Consider the following 13,986-nt stretch of genomic DNA (forward strand, 5'->3'; position numbering starts at 1 on the left):
TGATGGATGTAATTGTCATGGCAACATACACATTTTGTATTTATGTTTTTTTTTCTTATGGCTATTTTTGGCACTGCAGTTGTGAATTGTATTAATTTATTCATTAGCAAGTGCTTTGAATGTTCTCAGAGCGGTGAAAACGTTTCTTAAAAATTTCGCTGACGATTAGTAGTAACTGGAAAAAAAAAATAATGTGCTTCAAGAGGAAGGCCAGTTCTTAGTCTATTTTAAAAATGGTGAATGAATCGAAGGATCCTCTGTGTCATGTTTGTGATCTAGCGCCGTGTTGATCAGTGAAATCTTGTAGTTACTCTGTGGTGTTTGGCTTCATAAGAATATCAAAGCACAAACTTGGCAATAGTCTGCGGTGTGTTTTGTTCCTTTTTCCGACTGATTAAGCTGCAACATACAGAAACAATCAAGGCAATTTCTCGCAGGAAATGTGTTCAATAAAAATATGCAGCATCCAGTGATGTAAATTTGTCCCTGATGGACTCTCTCTGGTACGCATGTGTACATGAACGTGTTCTGCCTTGCTCCTTTTTCACAGCATGTTCTCACCATAAAAATCTGAAATCTTCCTGCGGTGTGCCAACTTCTTCCCTATCCACGCACGTACAGACACACTGACGCGCATTGATGAGGCTTCTCGTTTGTTTTTTTTTTCCCTCTCAAGAAGGCGAGCTGCAGGCCTGAAAGACAGGCTGTCAGAGCCAGTTTCAGCGCTCTTACATCACAAAGAGAGAACATTGGTATTTCCACCATTAGCTCATTGATCACAAGCTCTTCGCTTCCAAATTGATCATTTAAAGTTCAATTGACCGTGACGCTGGCGCAGCAGAAAAGAGAAGGAACCCAGCGGCTCGCCGAACGCTTTCTCCCTCCGTAATCTGACAAACATACAGTACTCGGCTCGACTGACGTTCCATTTGCACTCCGGCGGAAAAACAATCTATTTCAAACACGTTTTCTGCGGACAGCAGGCCTCTGAGATGTTAGGTGCAGGAATGATTGCTTTATATTAATATCCTGTGACTGTAATAAGCACTTTCTGAACGCACCACGCTGCCGTTTCTTTTCTTTTTTTTGTTCGTGAGAAGAAAAATGAGGATGAGGAGATCAGTCAGGAGGCAGAAAAGGAAATGGCTATGACCACGGACCAAAATAGCCCTTCCGTCCCCAGCTGTAGTCTCTATTCTACTTGCACCGCATGTAGCAGAGAAAGATTTATATAAAATCTACGATAATGACGCTGGATTTTACGCACACAGATAAGAGACACCTTAAAATGTTACATTAAATCTATATCATAAGAGTTTTAATTGTGACTTCAGCCATTCAGCGTGGAAAGGTACTGCGGCAGAAAAACATATGGTATCCAGGATGAAGCAGTTTGCAGCCGGCGATAGACAAATAATGTAACAGCTTCCTTTATCTACGGAGGACGTCTCACTGTTGACAGGGAGAATTTGTTCCGGGAGGTTAGATGAAGATAAACGGATGCTCAGTGTTTCTTTGTCCTCGGTAGAGAAACATTTCTATACGTTTGTGTTTTTATAGCAATAACGCCCTCTTCCAAAGAGCTCACATCCAAACACTTTCTGGGTTTTTTTTGTTGTTGTCTGATCTCTCCAGCTTTCAAAAATGAGGAATGTGCTGCCCGTCTTGTTAGCTCACGGGGAAGGTGAATGCATCTGCACAGAGAGCTCAGCTGAGTGCCGGGATACAACCTGAGAGTCTTTCACAGATGAGTAGCTGCGGGAGGTGTTGTCGGGCTGTAAAATCATTATAGCACACTGTTGGGGAGACGAATGCAGCAAACCGTGATGATGGGAATGCAAAAACAGTATTCAGTAACAAGATAATAAAATGAAGAGAAAGTAACCTCTTTGAAGAAAACACTTTTCTGTTCGGGTCGGACCATAAAGTCTGGGTCGATGAAAAACACCACAAGTTTTAGTTTATTATTCACCACTCCATCATAAATATAAGTCACAAATACAGAATTACGACAGGTAACACAACAATCCAAATGACACTGTTATATCATTTTTTAACCAGACGAAATAATGTGAAGCTAATGCTAGGCTAAAATGAGCAAGCTAGCAACATTTTTTCTACAAGTCTCAACCACTCAATTTTAATTTTAGCTTGCCAATAATGAAGGTGAAGAAAAAAACATGTAGTATAGTGTAAATGCATTAAACTACAACCATCGTAGTTTAATTTGAAAGACTTTTTAAAGCATTAAACACCTTATAAGTTCATAAATAATGTGAGGCTAATGCTAGGCTAAAATGAGCAAGCTAGCAACAACTTTGTACAAGTCTCAACCACTCAACATTAATTCTAGCTTGCCAGTAATGATATATAATGATATATACAAATATAGTGTAGTATAGTAGCGCTAAACCATCGTAGTTTAATTTGATTTATTTAGTTTTAAAGCACTAAACATCTTTTAAGTTCACAGTTAAGACAGGCTAGCTATTCACAGGTGTAATATAGCCTACATATAATATACAGGTATAATTAATAATAGTTAAAATACACTAACTGGAGATACGAAAAAGGGAAGAATTTATAGCTATGCTAGCTACTCTGTGAGGCTGTACTTAAGAACAGCAGGGCGTCTAGCTAAATGCTAATGTCAGAATGCTAACTAAAACACTGCGGTTTCATTCTAATAACACTTTTTAAAGCACAAAACAGTTTAAAGTTAACAGTTAAGATACTTAGGCGTAATATACATATGAAGGTTTTCGTCATCAATAAAAATACATACTAACTAACTGGAGGGATGAGCTACAGATGCTAGCAACTCTGTGAAGCTGTACTCAGACACAGCAGGGCTTCGAGCTAGATGCCAATGTCAATCAGCATGCTAGCACGCTCAAATTGACAGTGCTAACATGCTAATGTGAAGCTGATTTAATAGTCACCACCTTTGTTACGTGTGTTAGCATGTCGAGTTGGCAAATTAGCATTAAGAACTAAATACCGCAGACGGGTTGTCATGTTTTACATATCTTATATAGCCTAACGATATAAACCGTCATTTTTACCTGATGCGTAATGAGGGGATCAGTAATCTATTACAATACTTCCTGAGAAGGACATGATATGCGTGCACTGTATTTCAGTGTAATCAGACACTGATTAATCAGTAAAAATGTTTCAGGAACACCAAAGTTTACAGGAAAAAGGAAGCCACTGTTCAGTCATGCAAACACTCTTCCGGGTTCAAGGACTACAAACTGAATCCTTAACTAGGGCTATCTTTTTGGCTGCAAACAAAAGAGTCCTTGACATTGTTTGTCTGGTAAATTAGCTCACGTGTTTTCCAGATAGATCAAGAAATGGCGTCTTACTGATTTAACCTTTAGTCATGTATATTTACATTTCAGGCGTTGGCACACAGTTTCTGCAAAACACACCAAAAGTGATTATTGTCTCTTGGAGGCACGCAGTGAAGAAACCACAGCTGTCATGCAGCTTTCCTGACATCATAACTGAATAAGTTTGCAAATCAAAGAAAGTAAACTCTGGTGTTGGACCGTCATCAGTCACGCAGCAGGCATCTCACTTCCTTCCTTGCTGACGATGGCCAGGTGGAGCAGCGACCTGGCCTTGGTCAGCCAGCTTTTCCAGAAAAAGGTGTTGCGGAAGGCCCTCTTGAACTTATCACCGGAAAGAGTGTACAGAGCCAGGTTAAAAAATGTGTTGAGTCCAGCCAGAGGCCTGGAGATGATATATGCTGCGTGCACGATGCGCTCCACCATGCACGGCGTGTCTTTCATCCCTCGAGTTTCTATCCGCAACACGCGCAAGATGTGATACGGCAGGAAGCACACCACAAACACCACCAGGATCAGCACGGTCACCCGTCGCGCTCGCATCCGACATGGACTGGTCGTGGAGGGCCCCTTAGCTAATTGCTTCACTATCCCGATGTAACACATGGAGACCACCACAAGCGGGAGTACAAATCCGAGTGCGGTGAGCACCCAGCCATATCCCCGCATGTTATTCATGGCTATGGTGCTAGCAAAGTCCAGGCAGTAAGTCTTGTTGTCACGCTCATCCAAGGATATCATCGTCAACATGGGGGTGATTTCCACAGCGGCGATGATCCAGACGGCTGAGCACGCAGTCACACCCCAAAACCTCCGCTGCACCTGTGCAGCCAGCCAGGGTTTGATCACGACCACGTAGCGGAAAATGGCGAGACACGTCAGGAAGAGGATGCTCCCATACAGGTTGAAATGAAACCCAGAGCGCACGATGCGGCACATGAAGTCGCCGAGCATCCACGAATCCCCGTTGCTGTAGTTGTAGACCAGGAAGGGCATGCTGAGCACGTAGAGGAGGTCGGTCAGCGCCAGGTTCACCATGATGATGCTGCTGCTCTTCCAGGGACGCAGCTTCGTCACGTAAATGCCAATGGAGGTTACGTTGCCCACCAGGCCCACGATGAAGATGATGCTGTAGGAGACCGGTAGGTAATAGCGTTTCATCAGTTGGTCCACGTTGGTGCAGTTGTGATATTCTCCGTGGAAGAGGATGCTAGCCATGGCTGAGCCCTGTTGAGTGTGAGAAGTAATTTTATTTTTTATTTAATTTGTTGGCAACCAGACAATATTTTACATGTGGTCTCGAGTAAAAATAAGCTCTGTGGCAAACAAAGAGTTTATGATATACTATACTTATAGTTTTTTTGTAGCCTAACGTTAGCAGAAGTAGTTAACGTTAGGCTACAAACCAACTATACACTTTTTGCTATAAATTAATGAGTCTATAAGTTGGAAAGTTAGAGTTAACGTCGTTTGCAAGTCCACCTGTGAAAGTAGTCTAGTAGACAAGTCTCCATGTTTGGCGTAATAGATCATATTCACATGGCGGCCATTCGTCTTTGACATCATGCTCAAATGTCTTACTGCTGTGTCTCAGGTTTAAAGTTGTATAAACGTATAGAATCGGTCAAATAATTAACATTTCACCACTTCCTGATTGGTCAGCCACCGAAAAGATCATGGAATGGGCCTTATTTCTTGGTAAAACAACATATTCGATAACCCATTAGCTAACGTGAGACAACAGCTAACGTTAGCATTCACCCACTTCCTAGCTAACGTTACTGATACGAATTGAAAGGCGCAAATGAATTCTAAAACATCAACGCACGTCTTTGGACACATTTATTTAAGCCTGGTGGTGAAATGTACCGGATGCAATAAAACTTGTTTGCTAGGAAGTGGGTGAATGCTAACGTTAGCTAATGGGTTATGAAATATGTTGTTTTACCTTGAAGTATGGCCCCGATGTGCCCTGAGATTTTCTCTCTCCATTATCTTTTCAGTTGCTGATGAATCAGATAGCAGTGAAATGATAATGATTTGTCAGATTCCTGTCGTTATTACAACTTTACAATTTCTGTAGCCTCATTTAGCTGCTTGTTAGCAACCAGCCTTAACACGGAAAAGCTTAAAAATTCTTGAGTGGGGTAATTATTCATGTATTTTTTTAAAAAAAACATCAAAATCTCAGCTCGTGTTTATAACAGACCTTATTTAATGCTTCTTAAAATAAAAAAAAAATCAACTTTATGGTCACTTAGCAATATATTTAGCCTCCTTCTTGCTCTGTTTTGGTCTCCACCAACCACAACTATCACTTGTAAGTCACCTACACCAAAATAATTAAAGCTGCTGGCACAAAAACAAAACAATGAGCTGGAAAGCCTCTGTGGAGCTGAGAGTAACTCCTGGGTCAACCGGTTATTCTCCGTGGGCTTATCAGCATGAGTCACACTTTTTACATAACAATTATTGATTCATTCAGCTTCAGGTGTTTCCAAATATGCTAAACAAATGCTTCTTTAATTCCCCCTATTAATAAATACAGTATATGTTGTTGGGTGAGCTAAAAATAAAGCTGAGAGCAAATCATCATTTCCTTTTTTCCCTGAGCTGTCATATCAGTGTCATTGGCAATTACTGCGGGAGGAAGGATGGAGACGAGAGAGCATGAGATGAACCCGGAGGCGAGCAGACATTGACAGAAACAAACAATCAAGCGAACTCAGCGGGAAAGAAGCAAACAAACTCTTCTTCACTCCTTTCAACAGTCTGGTTTCTGGAAGCCCCTCAGGATATGACAGCGCCTATAGCATCCTGGCTTCCTGTAACGCTGTCAGTACAATCTGCTCTCATTATGGATGTGATGAGACGCGCAAGGTGTCATTTACATATAAGATTTTTCTAAAGGTAGCAACTTGTACTCATTAAAATGATTATATTTGGAGTTTTGTGTAAGAAAATCTGTATCAAAAAAAGCTTATTTCATCTAGTTGAGTGTTAAAATCATAAAGTTAGTTTGAAAAAGAGACTTTTCCACTTACTTATAGTGACAGTGTCCTCATCAGTGCTCACTCCAAGCATTCAGCGACTCATCTCTGTTTTCACATCCCTTCCTCCTCCTACTCTCGCCTCTTTCCTTCCAGTCCTCCACACCCAAGGGGGAAACTCCAGCATATTTTAGTTTGAAAGCCCACTGTTGTGTGCTTCACCTCCAGCCATGTGCACTAACTTCCTGGTGTCATGCTTGAGCTGATAAAGCTCAAGGGTCGATGTATTTACACGGATCAGGTTTCAGGTGAGTTTGTGAGGCGACGCGCTGATCGCTTCTCGACAAATTAAAACTGTTCGGCGTCGCTTTTGTTCAGGAGAATAAAGTTTTCTATCGAGGTCTTTGTTTCTCCTTCAAACAGGCGTGTGATTACCTCAGTGTGACACCGCCGAGCTAAATTTGGCGCAGACACAGACCTCGCTTTCTGATTAAAGTAATCAGGCAGTTTAGAAGAAATGTGGAAATGAACACTTAAAGAACATTGTCATCAGTCTAAGTGCTGTTTTTGTTTCAGACCTCACACCTAAGATGCAATTTCACACCATCGAACAATGAAAGTAATGAGAAACTTGTGAATCAAGACTTTGGAAATACCTTTTACTGATAAATCAATTATTAACACCAAAACTGGTGAGCTCGTTGTGCAAGATACCTGTGAACTCGACATGCTTTGGTGGTAAACGCGAAGGTCTGGCGGCATGGCAACGGATACTTCTGTATCTTTTGCCAGACGGCAGGTGATCAGCGTCGTCCGGTGGCAGAAACTGATTTCAAATAGTGAAAATGTGTCATTTTGAAAACGGCAGCCACCTCTGAGCTTGCTCTTCCTGCAGACAGGTTGAGGAGAGTGAAAGTTCTCCTCAACTCGTGGTGTTTCTTCCTCCAGCAGCTCCGGGCTCTGCCCCGTGGCCGCCTCCTGCAGAGCTTTCTACTTCTGTCTGCTTGAAGTTGAACTGATTGATCGACCTTCACTTCACTCTGTGCTTCTTTTCATCGCTTCAAGAGCACTTGTACATTTTTTCTCTGGAATATTCAGCCTCCGTAGTTTTACACTTCTTTTAGATCGAGTCTCAGCAGAAGTAGAAATCACACCTCATTATTTAAGGTAATTGTTTCTTGCTCCTACTTAACCCTAAGCATTAACTTCAAGTGTTAATGAGTGTAATGACAAGTCTCCTATTTCCTTTATAGCTGCAGTGCAAAGGTGCAAACCATTCAAATTATTGATTTACATGTAGAGTAAAATCCTCCATCTCCTGTTCCATTATCCCGGTCGACCGCAGCTTCCCCTACGCATGTTTGTCGTTTCCATTTCCTGAGCTCAGTAACCCGCGGTCGTGTTGACACAGACGAGAATGCGTGATGCGTGTTTGAAGATCATTACGCTGCGTTTAAATGTCAAGACTTCACCTGCTATTAACCCAGTTCCACTTCGGTGTTTACCTGACAGCACAAAGAGAGCTACAAATATACATCTTCACCCCCCTTGATGCGTCGATGTGATCTCTGTAACGTCACCTTCTCTGTAGATCACACAGAAAATCACAACACGGTGGAAGAAGCAGAAGTTTACAAATGTTTATTTTACAAAAGAGGAGCTAGAAATGATGTAAACAGCTTTTTAAAGATCAATCTAAATTGCGGCTTCTTTTTTTTTAATACTGTGGGGATGGTGCAGTCTTTGAAGAGGCAGCAGAACAGAGTGTTTATAGCACAGATAAAAATCGTCTGAGTTCAGAGAAAAATTAATGTCAAAGATCAACTCGACACACAGAAATCCGAGTGCAGAGGATGAGACGCCTCGGAGGCAGCTCGCTGAGGGAGGACGGGGGAGTCAGAGGGTGTCGTTGGGGGGGTTAAGAAAGAAAAGAAAGAAAAGAAAGAGTGGTTCTGTCTACAGTTTGGGCATCCTGGCAGCGTTGAGGCGCATGGACACACAGGAGGAGCCGGCAGCGTAACGCATCTCCCTCAGCATGCCGCTCCACTGCTTCTTATCATCCTCGTACCTAACGAGAAACCAAGAGGAGAGTCAGATAGATCCCGGAACAAACACAACGGCAGCCCAGTGAGAACGCGTGAATCTCGATCGGCATAATTTGAGAGGACTTACTGCCAGACGTCGGTGACCTCTGTGGGAGCCACCTCCTTGCTCTCCGTCTGCACCATGGTGAAGCCGCCCACGGCGTACAGGGAGCCGCCGTTGCTCAACAGGTTGACGGAGCTCCTCTCCTGAGGAAACTCTGTGAAGGGCTCCCACCTGAGGAGATAAAACATTAGGAGAAGGTCAAACGTAAGATGGAGAACTCATTATACGACTTTTGTACCTTGGACATGTGTAAAATTAATGTTCTCCGTAGGGGCTGAGGAAACTGAGAGCTATGGAGGCCCAAAGAGGTCAATATTAAACATAGAAATACAACATTACTAAATAAATACAGGTAATTTGAAATAATAGATCACTTTTTTGAATTGCATAATGTTGCGTTTCATAACACTACCCACCCCGGAGCAAGCTCAACAGCTGCAATCAAAATTAGCCAGTTAGCTTCTGTTAGCTAGAGCAAGTTATTGCTAATCAGGGGCTGCTGCTGTAAATAAACAATGTACAGTATACTTAAACTAACCTCTTCTTTTAATAAGCTTAATATGGCTGCACGTGCTACCTACCTGTCCAGCTAACTAGCTAGCTAAGTGGATTACTAGCCTACTCATCGTGAAGCTAAGTGCTAAAGGCAGCAGCTAGCTGGTTGATTCAGTTCAACAGCAGTTTTCTTACTGAAATGTTTTTTCAAAGAAAGACACATCGTTTATCTGTCGAGATAAAAAGAGAGCTAGCCAACAGGACCTTGCTAGCTAGCTAACTGACAGCTAGCTAAAAAACACTTGCTAGCACTTTTAGCGAGCTACAAAAAAGAACCAAACAAAAAGATGAAAATAAGATTAAGTAAGATTTTATCGTGATGAGTTGAGTTTTTAGTTTAATTATATATTTTACACAATTTATTCATGTTTATTTCAAAATGTCTTATTTTTATTACGTAGTATTGAACACTTTGGCGCTCCATCATATGTGGTATCTGAGACTAATGATGATTAAATTACACGTTGAAACAGAATCGTACTTGTTTGATGCAAAGTCATAAGCTTCACATGAAGCGGTGAGGCCTTCCTCGTTGACTCCACCGACCACCACGATCTTGCCGTTGTGCACAACGGCTCCGAACATGGACCTGGGCGTCTTCATGGCCGCCAGCTCCCTCCACTCTGACTGCTTGTGGTTGTACGCAAACATCTTGTTGAGGGCTTTGCTGTGGAGGGAAAATTGAAAACTACATGAAAAATACAACAAATAGCAGGTGAAGAAGCTTATCACACAATAACATGGAAATAAAATGAAACATAATATTTATTGTCTCAGATGTGTCTGCAAGAGCAATCATTGGCACAATAAATAAACAAACTCTTTGTTTTCATGACTTAAAGAACAACACAATTTCATACTGTTTACTTTGTTTATATGTGGCGGACCCTGCCACCTTTCTAGCTTCAAACAGTGTTCTGGGACCTTATTTTCCTCTGAGAACAGCTTGTTTATTCACTTATGAGTTTGAATTTCTTCTCCAAAGTTACATTAAGTGTTTTTTCTTCCTTAACATACGGTTTTCTTCTTAATATATAAATATTTTGATTCAGTTCCTCAGCTCAGTGGATCCTCGCTTTGTCTCGCAGCTTTAATTCATTTTCCGCTAGTTGTTAATTGCGTTGTGTGTCCTTTTTTTAAAAAAACTCTGACGAAGGCTTTCACACTTTCTTTTTTCAGACTGAGATTCAGCGGCAGGAGAAGCACCTGTTTCCTCGTGATTAGCACAGACAGCTGAAAAAACACTCACGTGGTTGATGAGCTTATTATTAGATACAGAATTAAATCTTAATAAGAGATGTGCAGCTCTCTTTTTCCTCCATTACTGTAGCATATCAGACGGTGCAGGACTGTAGCAGCGTAACTGCTGCCTGTGACGTACCGTGCAGCCCTGCAGTCTGCCAGGATGATAGACCACGAGCAGGTGCAGCCCACAGTGTAAGGTCACACACACACACACACACACACACACACACACACACACACACACACTCATTTACTCACTTGTCATCTGTCTTTCCTCCAATGCTGTAGACCAGTCCTTTGTGGGAGACGACAGCGTGGCCGTGGATCTTCAGAGGAAGCTTTTTGGTCTCGCTCCACCTCATCTTGCTGAGGAAAAAAACATTGAAAAGTTTCAATTATAAGAATTAATAATGGTCATTTTGTTCCCCCTGAATTTACTGCCGCTTATTTTGCTCCATGTGTGATTTCCCATGTGCTGGAGCCAAATCAGACGAGCAAAAATAAGTTGCATCCAAGAAAAAAACTACCAGAGGCAATTAAGAAGGTGAGATCACACCAAAACATGATTAATTATTCTAAAACACTGCATATTTCTTTTTTTAATTTCTAAAGGAAGTCACCTTTGTTTGCACAAAAGGTGAGAGAGGGATGAGAAATCTAAGGAAAGGGAGTGGGGGGTGATGAAAAGCAAACACTAACTCGACGTCGTAGCACATGACGGTGTCCAGCGACTCGTTGGTCTGGAGGTCTTTTCCGGCCACGGCGAACAGCAGGTTCTCGCACTCCCCGATGTTGAAGAGGCATCTCGGAGAAGGCATGGGCGGCATGGCAACCCATTCAGACGAGAGCGGATCCAGCTGTGAGGGAAAGAAATATGAGCGTACATTAAAACTCTTAGCATCCATTAGCAGTGTGTTTTTATCTCCTCGTGAAGAATGGTACTGTATCGTATCCACTTATTGATCGTGCTGTAAAATAGAGGTATTTAAAGCCTGTATGACTTCCTTCAGCGTCTGTGTCGTTTTAGCCTGATGGGCGACGTGGGAAACATAAACCCATCGATTGATCGCAGAAGGATTCAGAAAAACCTGCAGTCATTCTTGTGGTTGTAAACTGAAAACATTACTTTGACTTTCTGCTCCATCTTTCTCTTTCTGCTTTGAGTAAGGAACTGAAATGTAGTGCACAAAGAGCTAGCTAACACGAGCTAAGTGTAGCTATAGATATTTAAGATACTACAAACACTGTCTTTTTAAAAATAGCTGGACGTGTTGGGAAATATTCTTTGTTGTTTTCTTGCTGAGCGTTAGATGAGAAGATTGATACCAGAGTCATGCATGTCCGATAAACATGAAAGCTAGTGAACAGGCGGTTAGCTTAGATTAGCATAAAGACTGGAGCAGGAGGAAACAGCTAGCGTGTCTCTAAAAAATCCTCCTTCCAGCAAAACTAAAGATCACTTAACATATATACACTTATATCTTGTTTAATCGTGTTCATATCTCTGTTTAATACATAAAAAGTCTAAAAACGACACAGCCATGCTAGCTGTTTCCTCATTAGCCTACTGGTCTTTGTGCTTAGCTAAGCTAGCCGTCTCCTAGCTCTGGCTTTTTAGTTAATGGTTTAATTTGGATTGCTACCTGTCCCGTACTGCAAAATAAAATGCACTGTCCCTTACTAAATCAATAGAAGTGATTTGTCCTGTATTTTAGACTTCATTTTCAAATGCTTGGAGTGACATGAGAAATAATAAAGGCTATACCCAATTAATAGGACAGTTGTGTACATTAATCTGCTGACAGCTAGGCTAACCCATCTTTTGTAGGACGTTTCGGGCCGAAGGTTAAAATGAGATTTATGTGTCAAATACTCTTATCGACTCTTTCATTACACCACATTCATATTGTGAGTAACTGAGGACTTGAACTGCATAAAAACAAAGAAAGTGAATAAAACGATTTCCCTTAATGTCAAAGAATTTCTTTAAATAGTTCATTTTCATGCAGCAATTTCAAAGAAAATACTATCAAATGAGGGAAAAACCAGGTTACCGAGTAGACGTAACACTGCAGAGGCACATCTTTGTTCTCCTCATCCACAAACAATCCTCCGATGATGTACAGCTGGTTCCTCTGTGACACCAGGCTGACGTGGTTACGCGGCACCTGCTCAGACATGGCTGCCAGGAAGCACTCGTTCTCACTGACGTCATACGCCACCGCCGCCGTATCATTGATCATCAGGATGAACTCGCGTGCGTACATGCCGTGTCTGCGGCTGTCATTCAGAAAGCCGGGGAACGGGCTCTCCTCCTCCTCGCCTGCTGCTGCAGCCCCCTCCTTCCCCTCCTCCTTCTTGGGTTTCTCTGGAAGTTTCCCCTTGTAGGCATCCTTGACGACCTGGATCGTCTTCTGGAGTTCCGGGTCGGCCTTGATGAGCTCGTCGGTCTCAACTTTGTCTTTGAAGTACTTCTCCGGCAGCAGGCGGAAGCGGATGCAGTTGAAAGCATCCTTCAGGACCTTGACGCGCTCCTTGTCGTGGCGGACCCAGGCCATGACCGCCTCGAACACCAGCTCCTCCTTCTCCACGTTCAGCGCGTCTCCACCGATGATGGCGAACAGTTCGTGGGGCGCGAGCTTGAGGAACTCCTCGTCTTTGTAGAGGAACTCGAAGCGGTCGGCGATGTAGTTGCGTGCTGCCACGGCGAGCCTGGGACAGTTGAGCACCAGGCCCATCCTGAAAATGGCCATGCAGTTGCTCAGGGACAGCTTCTTCTGAAGGTAGTTGACGCAGACGGTAAAGACCGAAGGGATCTGGAATCTGTTCGCCACAGCAATTATATCCTGTACGTTGTCATCGGTGAGGTCAATCTCGGCTGAGTAGAGGTACTGGACGATCATGTCCAGGATGGAAGGGTTGACATCGTCCAGCACCACCTCCTTGGTGTTCGCCACCTCCTTCCCGTCCTCTGTGAAGAAGATCTCCCTGAAGTAAGGGCTGCAGGCGGCCATGATCAGCCGATGGCAGGGGAAGCTGCGGTCGCCCACCTTCAGGGTGCAGTCCACAAACTTGTTCTCATTCAGCAGCTCCTTCAGCCCGTCCTGGAGCAGGGTGCTCTGGAACAGGCGCAGCTCCTCCTTGATGGCGTTGGGGTCCATGGCGTGTCAGGAGGGGGAAACGATGGGTGAACAAGGGGGTCTGTGGAGAGAGGAAGGAGACGGTGGCCACAGGTCCTTTTGGCAGTCGGTCCTGGCTAGAAAAGGCAGGGCAGTGAAAAGGTTCCCAGTGTGAAGACCCTGCAATTTAATCCCACCCCACTCTAAATATAGCTGCATCTGGCCCCCTGCCTGCCTCAGCTCCCGTGGAATCTGACTGGGCCGAATCACAGCGCAGCACAGCACCGGCCTCGGCTCGAGCAGCTGCTGTCACAGACTGAAAGAAGCAACTGGCTGCTCGGGCTGGTGATCTGCCACCGTGATTCAGCTCCCAAAGTGTCATGTGGCCGACTAACGGCGGAGACAATGCTGTCAAAGCCCTCGAATAGCTCGCCTCAGGTCGGACGTCTGACCGGGAGGATATTTAGAGCGGACGCTGTCACACATTAAAAATATAAGATTCATCCCGTCCTGTCACCTTAACTTAACTGATTTAGCAGTACACTCAGTACTCAAGTACTCTACTTACCTGGG

The 13,986-nt window shown here is 43.3% G+C and overlaps 2 protein-coding genes across 2 annotated transcripts; both read right to left on the reverse strand.

Annotated features, from left to right (window-relative positions):
- Positions 1–1,940: 1,940 nt before the first annotated feature.
- Positions 1,941–6,473, reverse strand: LOC140992395 (2-oxoglutarate receptor 1-like). Its single transcript, XM_073462706.1, has 2 exons — positions 6,401–6,473; positions 1,941–4,583 (listed from the first exon to the last, which is right to left on the reverse strand). The coding sequence occupies exon 2, from the start codon at positions 4,572–4,574 to the stop codon at positions 3,567–3,569; it is 1,008 nt and encodes a 335-aa protein (XP_073318807.1). The 5' UTR covers positions 4,575–4,583; positions 6,401–6,473; the 3' UTR covers positions 1,941–3,566.
- Positions 6,474–7,973: 1,500 nt separating this feature from the next.
- LOC140992394 (kelch-like protein 41b) lies at positions 7,974–13,563 on the reverse strand. The gene is made up of 6 exons (XM_073462705.1): positions 12,349–13,563; positions 10,994–11,151; positions 10,553–10,660; positions 9,531–9,716; positions 8,519–8,665; positions 7,974–8,414 (listed from the first exon to the last, which is right to left on the reverse strand). The coding sequence occupies exons 1-6, from the start codon at positions 13,453–13,455 to the stop codon at positions 8,303–8,305; spliced, it is 1,818 nt and encodes a 605-aa protein (XP_073318806.1). The 5' UTR covers positions 13,456–13,563; the 3' UTR covers positions 7,974–8,302.
- Positions 13,564–13,986: the final 423 nt, after the last annotated feature.

Source organism: Pagrus major, chromosome 24 (genome assembly GCF_040436345.1).
Source record: "Pagrus major chromosome 24, Pma_NU_1.0".
Lineage (NCBI taxonomy): Eukaryota > Metazoa > Chordata > Actinopteri > Spariformes > Sparidae > Pagrus > Pagrus major.